We start from the raw sequence: 13,089 nt of genomic DNA on the forward strand, positions 1-13,089 counted from the left end.
TTCTCTCGTTTGACATGTTCGCACCTTGAATCGGGGCCGCTGGAAGTCATTTTGAACAGGGGGTGCTGTGAAAAAAATGTTTGTTTTTTTGGACAAAAAAACCTATGAGCCTATAGGCGTAAAAATAAATAAATAGATTGAGATTCACTACTTTGTTGTCATATACACTTCAGTGCACACAGCCCGGGTCTGTAACACAGAGACATCATCAGTTCTCAGATGAATATATGCGCTGCTAATTAAACTTCACAGTAACGCTATAACAATGCAATCGATTTGGTCAGCTGGCATGAACCTGAGTCACTGCACTATCTACGATTATGTCTCGCGCGACTCTATTAGCTCCAAACTCGTTTTACGCACACCACACGGGAATAATCTCTGACTATTTAAGCACGTTACTGAACAGCTCTCCACATCCATTACGCAAAGAACACACGCACAATGTAACACTTTCTGTCTCCAACTCCAACCTTTTTACGCAAAAACCACAAGGAAATAATCTCCGACTATTTACACGCTATTTAACAGTTCTCCACATCCATTACGCACAGAACACACGATCAAAATAACACACTCCATCTCCATCCCCACCACCTTGCAAAAATACCATAGTGTGACGTTTAACTGCATGAATAGATTTGAAAGTGCGCGGCGGCACCGTGCTCTGACTTTGAGCTGCAGGCAGGGTGCCCTGGTTACAGGTGTCCAAATGTTGAGGTGCACTCTGGGGTCGTGCTGCAGTGTGTACCCATGTCTTCAAAAGACACAAGGCGGAGAAAGTGCGCTCGGATGAGGCCACGGAGATAGGTAGGCACGGCATAACTCGATCGTTTTTTCTGTCTCTGAAAACATGGCTCTTGTTTGTGGCTGGAGCTTTGTCAAACATGATGCTACATCTTGGACTGTGACACACTTTAGACCCTCTGTCTTTTGTGACATCTGCAAGCTGCTTGGCGACGCTTGGCCCAAGCATTTTGAGCTGGAGTTCAAGGCGCTCTCTGTCAAGTTCCTCCGGGAGCTGAAAGGCCTCCAGATTGACGCCCCTTCCCTCTGCTGCTTTGATAACAGCCCTCTCTCGCTTTGTGGCAAGTTTCGTACTGGCCATAAAATCTTCTGTCCAGCTCCGCCGATATCACATCAATACCCTCGTAAAAGCTACGTCGCCGATCTACTTTGTCGATCAGCTCATCCACGACTGCATCGTCCCGGAGTGTGGCCATTTGTTCTCTCAGCACACCTGTGCATTCCAGTGCACCTTGCGCACTTGCTGTGGCAATCTGCAGGCTTGTGGCAACTCCATCACAGGGCTTGAACAGAGCATGGCAGCATAAATGGCAGTTTAGTGGACATGTCATGGATACACCACCTTGTCGGGCAAAGGCCTAAGATGTTGACAGCAACCTCATCACAGCCAAAAAAAACATTGGATTGAGATGTTTTCGCTTTGATGACTCTCTTATCACAGATGAGACACCCTGGACAAAGTTCAAGGTATCGGCCACAAGAGTCACTTCACGTGCGGTTTCTTGGAGAATCAAATCTAGTGAGTGGTTGCTGCAATGAACGTGAAGTGAGTGCAGGTTTAACTCTTTAAGCCAAGCTTGCACAGCTGAAAAAAACCCTGACATATTAGCTGCTCCATCAAAACAAAATCCTGCGATGTGTTCAATGGGGATGTTTAGTCTTAAAAAAACATCCTTGATGCAACTGAAAAGAGTTTCTCCAGTGCTGTCCCGGGCGTTATAAAATCCCCAAAACACAGTGTGAGGCTCAAAGCTGCTGTCGACATATTTCAGACTGCACGAGAACTGCTCAGTGTTGCTAATGTCAGTTGCACCATCAGTTGTGAGGCCATACAATCGGCAGTGCGATGAGCAGGCAACAATTTCCCTCTGGATAGCATGAGCAAACTTTTCAATTATTTAATTTTGTATAGTGTCCGACATCCAGTTGTCTCTTCCTTCTATACACTTTCTTTCTTCAGGGAGATTATAGGTGCGCTCCAGCATCAATTCATACAGTATTCCTTTGCGTGCTGTGTCGCTCCTGAAGGCAATTCCCTTGCTGCCAAGGAATCGGATGGTCATAAAGAGAAGCTGCAAACAGTGCCGAGCAGTAGCCTGCTTTCTGGCATGAGCGCTGGATAAGCGGGCGTCCATGGGGACGTCATCCAAAGCAGCCAACTTTTGTACTGACTCGCTGTGCAACTCTGATCTCTCATGCTCGTTAAATCTTTCAGTGACTTTACGCCAATTTGAAAAGCCGGCATTCACGAAGGGGTTGTCTTTCTTAAATTTGTCTCTAGGTATGACTTTTTTTTTTCCAACTGCTTTCAGGCAAATAAAACACAAAATATGATCAGTCTGTGCCATATTTCCTCCTCATTTCTGTCATTAGACTATATAAATTTACTAGTCTGCTGCTGCCAAGGATGTATGCTGCATGGAGCGAGCGGTAAACCTCTTTACTCGGCGACCACTAGCCTGCCTGACGTAACTTGTGTGAACCTGTGTTGAAGGGCCTATAAAAAATAAAATAAAATTCCAAAATACACGTTATACCCCACGCGTGTCAGAATCATTTCTAGATATATTCATAAGGAATTTATAAATTGTGGAAATATTTGTATTAGATTTTTTAAAAATGCTGCAGCACCCCCACTTCCCGCGGCCATGCCTAGTATGTATGTTATCAATTGTGTGTCAAGACGCTAATCACTGCCTTACTTCCTCCTGCAGTGTGTGTGCGGGCGCTGGATGTGACGGTGTCCCAGAGCAGCATCCAGGTGGCCCGTGGCCAAGCAGCCGTCCTGCCCTGCTCCTTCACCACCAGCGCTGCCCTCAACAACCTCAACATCATCTGGATGGTGATACCGCTGTCCAATGCCAACCAGCCAGAACAGGTACGGGGTCTATCACTTTAGGGACAGAGCATCCCTTTGGCTTTCTTTAGCAAAGAAGTGATGCTGCATTGAAGGAGTGTGGACAAATATTAAGCCTTGAAACCAGCAGACAGGGTTCTGCAACCCAATTTAGTTTGTGTTATGGGAGACCTGCTGTAATAATTGTGATTTATGTAAGCGTTAATCAGCAGGAGACGGTTAACAGGCAGAGCTGCAGCACACTGTTCAGCCCTATGAGCCGGGCCAAAACTGGCTGCAGGAGATCGTTCTGTCCAGTTTAAATCGGTCTAGCAGGAGCATGTGTTCTTTGTGCAGCAGAAGGCTAATGCTTCTCGTGATGACGACATTTTTTTTTCTACATTTAAAACTCTTTGGGATCAATATGCTTTGTGTTTCTTTTTTCGTAAAATCTAATGATCTAATCTAAAATAAATGTTTTTGTTATCACATTTTATTTTATTTTTAAGAACTATGACTATATATCATTTAATTACGTTCATCATTATTTTGGTTTCATTGTCTGACATGAACTTTGAGTTTAGTTTGTGCGGATTTTAAGGGACATGAAGCATTTAAAGATACTCCAGAAATGACATCGCAATAAGCACAAATGTCAATGTAGGCTCTGGCCGACCGTTGCTATTGCAGAGTCTAAAGGGCTGAATGCTTACAGAGGTGTATACTGTATGACAGAGATGCATTGAAACCCATGTTCTAATGCAACATTACTGTACGGATGTCCATGCTGCTTCCCAACACCAACCTCACAGTCAAAGCAGGTACATAAGACTCGATCTGTACTAAGGTGTGCTCAGATACAGCGAAAAGAGAATTCCAGAGGCTGCACAAAAGCACAGGAGGTCAGGAGGCAGATTGAGATTAGCGGCCGGAAATTAAGATGAGAACACATTAAAGAAATCTTTGGGTCTTGAGGGACATCCAGAGCAGTAAGATGACAGCAATGGCTCCCGCTCATGGTGATTATCACTACAGAAAAAACCCAAGCCAATGTGCTATATACAGTATATCTGCACATGCATACCACATGTGTTGTGGCCGCTTGTGCAAAAATACACAAAGACACAAAACTTCTCTTTCCGGTGCATCTGAACGCACCTTTCTGACATTAGTTGGGTTATAGATAGAGAACAATATATAGATATTAGATATTAGAAGACTATTGAGTCGAAGACTTAGAGTTGTAAAGGTGTCGTAGTAAGCTTAAAGGGACAGTTCACCCCAAAATCTAAATGTATGAATGTTTTATTCGTGTTTTGATGTGAGCTTTGGAGATAATGGCTGAAGAGATGTCTGCCTTCTCTCGGATATAGTGGAACTAGATGGCACTCGGCTCGTGTTGGAACTACCTTTCTACTGAATTACACAAACCAACCCTGTCACTGGGCAGAAGGAAGCGTGCATCTTAACAAGACTCGAGGTTGTCACAGCATGGAGTGTAAACATAAATGGTGTTAGGTTGTGCTGTAATGTTGGCTGTCTTAGTCAACCTAGTGAGCAGGCCTCTAGTCAACGAGTAGATGCATTCTTCTTACTATGAACTAATAGGTTTGGCGGGTAAAGTCCAGTAGTTCCAACATAAACCTGTTCACAGCGAGGTCTGTGGATTATCTTGAGTAGCCATGTCATGATTTCTGGAGGGAGACAGTGCTGATGAGTTTCTGTCTCCACCAAGGAGATTATATTTTCAACTGAGTCCATTTGTTTGTCAGCAGGATTACATAAAAACTATTGAACAGATTTCCACAAAACTCGAATGGAGGATGGGTCTCGGACCCCATTAACTTTTGGCGCGAACCAGTAATTTTTGTCTCACTTTTTTAGCACTGTAAGATGGAGCCTTTTCCAACATTCTTGATATGTATTAAGGGAATGATGCATGGATCTTGAATTTAGTTTTGTCTAGTTATGTGACTGGTGAGTGAAAGAATTAAAGAAAACTACTGGGCCTTAGAGGAGGTGCTACTGAGTGACACTCTAGTTTTAAATGCATTTGCAATCTAGTTCCATTTCATCCGAGAGAAGGCAGACATCTCGATGGCCGACATCTCTAAAACCCAACAAACACAAAAACAATCTAGATGTATACATAGCACTACAGGTAAGAGTAAAAATGGGTATTTTTGATTTTGGACTGCACTGTCTCTTTAAGGTGTGTCCATAGACTAGATGACTCTGTAGACTTTCCAACTTGCAGGACAAAAATTGCCATGTGGCACATATCTACCTTTTACAACAACGTATCAGCTGTACAGCAAAGAGCACCCTGAAGCTCATCTTCCTGTTGTGAATTTGTTTGGGAACATTGGCGACAGTCTAATTTCCGCACAAAAGCACTGCATGATTCAGACTTCAGCTTCTTCTCACTGCCGTTGATTTTGTCTCGCTGGCTCTCTCACCGCCATCCCTCCCTGGCATGCTCCTCTTGTTTTCTTTCTGTTTTGTTATTTTTATTATCTTCTCACCTTCCCTCCCTCCCTCCCTCCCTCTCTCTTTCTCTCTCACTCTTCCTCCCCCCTTGCGGGACTTCTGTGATTCCATTTGAGTTGTTTAACATGCAGCTGCAGGCCGTACAAGCTCACCTGCCTCCCTTCACTTTGAACCCCGGCGCTGGTCGGCCGTCCAAATAATACAATCATCTTCTGCACTAATTACCTCACGCCCACGACAGGCTCTATATCGCAGCTGTTCTCACCACACACAGGCGCACACACACACACACACACACACACACCCACACACACACACACAAACTGACATTAGACAGACTGCTGGTCCAAATGCAGTGCGGATCCACATGCATACACGCAGGGCTTATATATATTTACTGGCTTCACATAAACATGGATGCAGTGTGCACCACAGTAGTGTCAAATGTGACATGCATATTTACATACATCCACAAATGCACCCATTACAGAGTAATGCTCCCATGTGCACACCTGTGGTTTAGCGCTTTCACTGCTGTCTTCGCACACAGATACCTATAGAGAACAGTGAACACAAAGCGTGTACAGGCACTTACTCACGGATGAATGCACTTTTAGATGCCAGGTGAGTGGTGATGGGAGCCCATACATGTAAAAGGCAGCGTAACAGTGCATTGTGTTCTCACACTATTGCCTTCACGCTGTGTTTTAATCGCATATGACACACACAAAGTCAGGTCCACATAGATGTGGTATGTGGAACATTGGGCCCAGGCACAGTGACGCGCACACATGACCAATGCGGCCGCACAGAGGAAGGAACAAACAGTGCGTGAGCCACAGTTCTGTGCCGTGAATTTGGCGAGCTGTCTGCAAAGTGAGTGGTGAAATAAAGTGCCGTGTGGAGTGACAGCGCATGTACAAGGTCATTTTAGAGGAAAAGAATGTCATAAATGATTACGGCTGATGCTAAAAGCCATTAAGAATTACTGAACAGAAGTCTCACGACCTGTGTTAGCACTTTAGCGAGTGCACTCGGACCACTCAGATCCCTCACCGCTCAAATTTGAATACCGTGTTCGAATAACAGGAGACATCGCAACTTGTGTAGCACTGTTAGAGGACAACGGCACGTGGCGCACTCCGGTTTCTCAGCACGGCGCAAATTCGGCTGTTTGTCGTGGCTCAGATTAATCCCGCTGGGTGTTTGCTTGATGCTTGCCGTGTGGTTTTAAAGACGTCACCCCGTGGTTTACTGCACAAAGCCGACATGGTTGACTTCACATTATAGGCTGTATTGCTTAATGAGGAGAGTATATGAGAAAGTGTGTCAACCTGGTTAACATAGAGCCTGTATGGATGATTGAGCTCTGAACAAGTTAATACAAATGTCAAATGATAATTAATTTTGATGAAATATTTTATACAATAGGTATAGCGATTTGCAATGTGGAAGGGGTCACAGGATTCTGCAGCTCCCCTCAGCTCTCATGAGTTTTTCAGCGTTTTTTCATCATGTTGTTTTTGCTGTTCTCGGAAATAAAAGCTCTAAGAAGTAAAACCCGCTGTAGGCCACGTGCACAGCGCCAGACACCCGTCAGACACAGTTAGCTCGTGAGCATAGTGCAGCAGTCACTCACTGAATACAAATGACATGGCAATTTTTAAACTAGTGTCAAAATTACAAAGAAAAAGTAGTGTAAACACTTTGGTATCACTTCAGAATCAAACAGTGAAAATATTGCACACAAACTACAGGTGTACTTAGTGGATTCTAAGACGCGTGGGATGCATTTTATTCTGTGCAACTTTTTGCTGTAATGTAATGTTTAAACTAACAGGCTCAAGCACATGTCTATGAAACCCTGCATGTCAGACCTGCTTATCAATACCTAACTGGTTATTAAGAAAAAGGATTCATTATTTGTATATTTCCGTATTTACAAAACATGATCAAAAATGTGTTAATTTTGACAATGTCATTGTAGTTTGACTACCCAATTTTAAATGTAATCTAGGCTGGTTCTAATAATCCACTGATTTCATCCCGATAACATGTAATCTATTAATAAACAGAAACAGAATAATGCATATTTATGTACTTGTGCAGGTGTTGTGAAGACTGGGATACGGACACCAGAAAAGTTTAATAGTAGCTTTGTTATTATATATAATATATTCCACATCGCTCTTTTTTATATATTAAATCTGCCACTACTGTAACTGCAATGTATTACATTTGTATAAAATGTATTTATTGACTTTGCAACGCTCAAAGAAAAAGACCATCGAGCTCAACGCGGATTCTCTGTCTAAACTTCAGGCTTACTGTGGATGGTAGTCCTGTTTGTTTACTCTGATTAACTGCCTGAGCTGATCTCCGGATTACAGCGTGTAGGCATGTAGCTCAGCGGGGTGTACCTGTGTGTTTGGGTGTGTGTGCATGTTCATGCGTTGTTTTTTTGCATATGTAATCTGTCCATCATTCTGCTTTTGGGATCAAATGCCACGACCTCTCCTCTGGGCCGCTACAGTCGCAGTGTGATAATCCAGATAAACGCGTGCACACACACACACACTCACACACAACGAGACAATGGTTTTATGTTTACGAGCTGTTGTTTATCCTCTCTAAACTGTTTGCTGGATATTCATTTTGTTTATGCTCTAATAAAAAAAAAACTAAAAAAAAAAGCCCTCTGCTCCCGCACCACCTGTGAAACTATTCCGGGAACTGAATTTGTGGTCGCTATCATTAAAATGGTTGATGAATCAAACATTTAAATACAGCACTTTGGAGACGCCCCTTCTATGTAGCGTGCCGTGCAGTTCACTATTATCAAAGTTGTCTGAAATCCTTTAAGATCCAATTGTGACACATATCGTCTCCTGACTTGCTCTAGCTTAAGGAGAGAAGTAGAGGAAGTTTTGTCACACTTGAACTGATGAAAACTTTTTTGCAGCGTCACTGCATCTTTTCTGAATGATTTTCAGTCTGCAAAACCAACTACATATGTTTTTCATAAATTCCTGGAGGGAGCCGTGCTGATTTTTTACAACTCCGAGGGTAAAAATTGTGCATTTTGAGTGAAATGAGACTCCGGCGAAATTGAGGTCACATAGAATCTGTGGTGCAGAAATGAAGTTAATCTGTAATTGAGAACATCTGTCATAGTATTTTAGATGATCAGATTCCAGTCCCTATCTGAACCCAGCAATCTGCCAGAGGACAGATCGAACAGACGCCGCATTTGCACACCCTCAGATATTACCTTTTTTTCACCGCGGCGACTCCCTCCCAGCCCTGCCGAAACAATGTTCGCCGGACAAATAAAAGAAAAATGAACAAGAGGCCATTTCAAACGCAGCGCGTTGTTTGTCTGAGGCTGTAACTCCTCCATGTGGAGAGGCTGGGGAGAGGCTACGCTGTGATTCATATACTCAGCTTCTCTCATATACAATAATGTGATACATTTTATTGATCAGCACAGAAGAAATTCGTTCTTTATTTGCTCTCCTCTCTACAGGGACTTCAGTGTGCAGAGTCAGCGGTAGCACAGTCCTTCTCAGCAGAAGAGTTTTAAATTGTAAGAACTCTTCAGGGTATGGATTGTGTCGACTAATTGACTTATGTGATGTAATGTAACTAAGTACATTTACTCAAGTACCGTACTTCAGTGCAATTTTGAGGTACTGCCGCTCCACATTTCCATCCCACTACATTTTAGAGGCAAATATTGTACTTTTTTACTCACTATTATTTGACAAGATTATTTTCTAGTTACTTTTTTAGATAACTTGAGGCATCAGATCCAAATGAGTACATGTTCAAATCAACTAACTAGCCAAGAATAGATCATCCCATAATATACTGTATATGCATACATGTAAATATATGTATGCTTTACTTTTACTTGTACTTTTGTTACTTAAGTTCATTTTTTTCCCTAGAAAATTACTTTTACTTTTCACTTTAATACATATATTATCAGATACTTACAGACTTTTCACTCAAGCACTATTTGTATAAGTGACTTTCACTAACGACATATTTTCACACAGTATCTATATTTTTACTCAAGTATGACTTCCAGCTACTTTTTGTTTTACCCTAGACTTACTGTAGTTAAAGGACGTGGATCACTAACACACCCTGATCACTACCAAATCAAGATCACTTGCTCTCTTGCAGTGCGCACCTTAAAATTCAAAAATCAAATCTGGATAATCTCTCGCTGCAGCTGAGTCGATCTCGTGAAGGAAGTCGTGCTGTAAAGACTTGAAACTTGCTCAAGTAAGTTCCTCCATCAGAGTGATCGATTTGTCACCTTTAATTTTAGGATTTTTTAATGTAACTTTATTGTACTCACTGTTTGTTGAGGCATGTACATTATCTGCAGAAGTCCTTTGCATGTGATAAAGACAAGTGGTGCTTTGGGATCGGGCCAAAAGTGTAGACGCATAATGTAGATCATGGGCTAAATCGTGCAAAACCAGCTATTTGGAGAGATATACTAGTGAAGTAGCCCATATTGTTCAGAATGTTTCTCAGAGGACAGAAAGAGATAACAGAGGCAGCTTACTGTCTGTAATTTGAGGGGAGGCTGTGGGGGTTTAGAGATTTATCAGGCTTTATTGAAGCGATGGCAGTGTCCCTCGTGTCTGGGGCCAACAGGGCCCTTCGGGTCAGTCAGAAGTAGGCTAATGTCATGGGACTGGTGTGGCGACGGACAATATCAGAAGGTTTACTGTGTGAATGCAGTCGTGTCAAACAGGGTGGATTGTGGAGCAAGAGAATAGGACATGGTTAGGGGTGTGAGCGAATGCTTGTACTGTACGTGTGTGTGTGTGTGTGTGTGTGTGGAGGGTTTTAGGAGTGTAAGGATAAAGAAGAGGTTTACCGCTGGGCCAGCAGTGGGACGTCCAGCTAGTCCAGCTAGAGTTCTTAGGGCCGTCCGCCATCTGAGTGCCGGCCATGACCTCTTTTCTCGCTGTGCACAGCTACAAAGCCAACCAGGTCACGCGAGAGGATGAGGTGATTTATACACACACAGAAGTAGACGCGGACGGATCTACACAGTGGACGAAGACACAAAGTCGAGAAAATGGGGGAATTTTTTTTCTTTTTTTTGTGTGCGAAAATACATGTGGAGCACACATTTACTGTATCTTTCTATCTTGACAAACCGTACAGTGCTGATCTTCATTTCTTTCTTAGTTTTTTTTAATTTTGATTTTCAGAACACGAAAACATGAAGGAACCCAAAAATACAAAAGCAGTGACAGGTGTAAGATGCAGCACGGTTCAGGGCCTGCTTTAATCCTCTGTTCCCTCATGTACGCACACACACACACACACACACACACACACACACACAAGAAGAGTGCGTGCTGCGTGCGAGGCCGACTGATTGGATCACTTTCACCGAGCATGCAGATTATATTGTTCAGGTCATCCGGAGTGTAGAGTCGGGTCATGTCGGTGCAGGGAGGGAAAAAGAGAGGCAGGCACGGACAGGACATGGGAAGGGAGGGCAGGGAATGCGTGGACGGACAAAACCTCGGTGAGACCACACAGTTACTAGACTGATAAGAACAGTCTGTGGCCGAACAACCACACAACCGATGCACTCACCGTGAGTATACACCGATCACACTGAATCACACACACACACACACACACACACTCACACACACAGGGAGAAGATGCAGTTGCAGGCTCTCATCACAGCTGAGGAGCTGCCTATTCATCTGCACATAAGAGGACAAAGCGAGCGTACTGCACTCAGGAAATTGCAGCCGCGCAATTTACAACCGTTAAGCAGCGGTGGAGAACACAGTCACATACACACTTTCATCAGCACTATCACGCTCTCTCTCTCTCTCACACACACAAACGTACACGCACACACACACACACACACACACTGGTGCTGGTTGTTTCCCTGCCTGGGTCTTTGAACAGTTCAATGAGGGCCCTTTTCACCAAAGTGAATAGCCCCTCTGATTCCCCTCCGTGCTTTGTGTGTACTTGCGTGTCGGTGTGTGAGCTGGTTGCGCCAGACTTGCGTGCACACGCCGTGTGTGTGTGTCCTCTTCATCCTTTGTGTGGGCCCAGCTGAGGGGTGAGAGGCTGTTTTGCATGTGGCCCGGCCTCACAAACGAGCTGTTCAGCCCAAGTTTGGGGCCTGAGGGAAGCTTTTGAACAAACTGATCCTTCACTGCTCTTTAATACGGACTGGAGACAAGCTTACCTCAGTTCGCGGAAATTCACCCGTATGAGCGCGTTCCCGCTGTGCTGATTCTCAGAGGTCACTGATGAAACGAGGGAGGTTCTGATTTAATTTCTCGCTGGATCTGATTCCTTGTGCGGGAGACTCTCTGTTGGATTCATCAGATTGCAGTTTATATGTTTCAAAGTTGAAATGTTGTCAATTATGCATGCCATTTAGTGGATGCTTTTATCCGGAGAGGCTTATGGTACCAAGGCGAGCGTACTTTCAGTATGCGCTCCTTATCCTGGCATCTACCCACTGAGCTAGAAAAGACCACTTACAAATAAAAGGTTTTTTTGGTCCGTCTGTCCGTTTGTTTGTTTCCAAGGACATAAAAGTCTGTTCAGTTCTTTACTTTCTGGCTCCACTGTTGAGCTATTTTTCAGCCTTGCAGTAGAACTAGGTCTCCCTCTAGTGAGAGTTATTTGTAACAGGCCTCTAGAGGATACGTCTCAGAATCACATTCAGACAAAAGACCCTCAGAATGACAAAATGCCTCGGATTCTTAGGACTATAAACACTTGGTCACCATCTGCTGCGTTTCCTTGGAAAACAGGAGCGGATTCAGCTTTTTTTTCATAGGATTATACATCTCTGAGTTGCTGATTCTCATCTATTTCTCTTTTCTTCCCCCCTTACATTTTCTTCTTTGACCTCTTTGCCACCAATGCCTCTTTCTGCCTTCCACCTCCCCCACTTACTCATGTCTATTATTACCATTTCATTCCCCTTGAACTCTTTCTACATTTTTCTACATCCGCTACCTTCTGACATCCCGATCCAGGTGATCATTTACCAGGGCGGCCAGGTGTTCAGCCTCGCCAACCACCTCAATGGTCGTGTGGGCTTCGTGGCCACCATGCCAAGTACAAGTGCCTCCATCTTCATCAACAACACCCAGCTGTCCGACACTGGGACCTACCAGTGCCTGGTCAACAACCTCCCAGACAGAGGGGGGCGCAACATCGGCGTCATCGGGCTCACCGTGTTGGGTAACCAGCAAGATATTTCCTTTTTTGAATAATCCAAAGAACAGTTTGTTATACGAGAAGACAGCAGTTAAAGCTAAATGTACTGCAACAACATTTTGATTTGACTTGTTTTGGTCCGTCCTATAGTTTTGGGGAAGATTTTAATCAGAAGACGAAGATCTTCTTTGATTACATATTTACGCTAACCAAAATCAAAAAAAAAAAAAACTCTTCATTTTCATGACTCAATAAACTGAATAGTAAAATTGACCTGAAAGGACAACACAGTTTCATACTGTTTTACTTTGTTTTCCTACAGTGTTGTGGGGACCTGCTTTTATGAACAGCTTGTTTATTCAGAATTCACATTTCTGAGTTTATGTTATTACCTTATTGATATTGTAAACAAGACAGTTGTGAGTTTGTTAATTGTCTACAAAACTGCATAGTGCCTAATTAAGGTAAAGGAAGAAAATTAAACTTGCTTGCTT

The 13,089-nt window shown here is 43.4% G+C and overlaps 1 protein-coding gene across 2 annotated transcripts in view; it reads left to right on the forward strand.

Moving 5' to 3' along the window:
- The window catches only part of igsf11 (immunoglobulin superfamily member 11), a 111,558-nt gene that overhangs the window by 89,250 nt on the left and 9,219 nt on the right, over positions 1 to 13,089 (forward strand). For both annotated transcript variants that reach the window (XM_030404457.1, XM_030404465.1), the window contains 2 exons: positions 2,742 to 2,905; positions 12,412 to 12,619. In XM_030404457.1, the coding sequence (XP_030260317.1) occupies positions 2,742 to 2,905; positions 12,412 to 12,619 (372 nt within the window). The remainder of the gene's footprint in view (positions 1 to 2,741; positions 2,906 to 12,411; positions 12,620 to 13,089) is intronic.

Source organism: Sparus aurata, chromosome 2 (genome assembly GCF_900880675.1).
Source record: "Sparus aurata chromosome 2, fSpaAur1.1, whole genome shotgun sequence".
Classification (NCBI taxonomy): domain Eukaryota; kingdom Metazoa; phylum Chordata; class Actinopteri; order Spariformes; family Sparidae; genus Sparus; species Sparus aurata.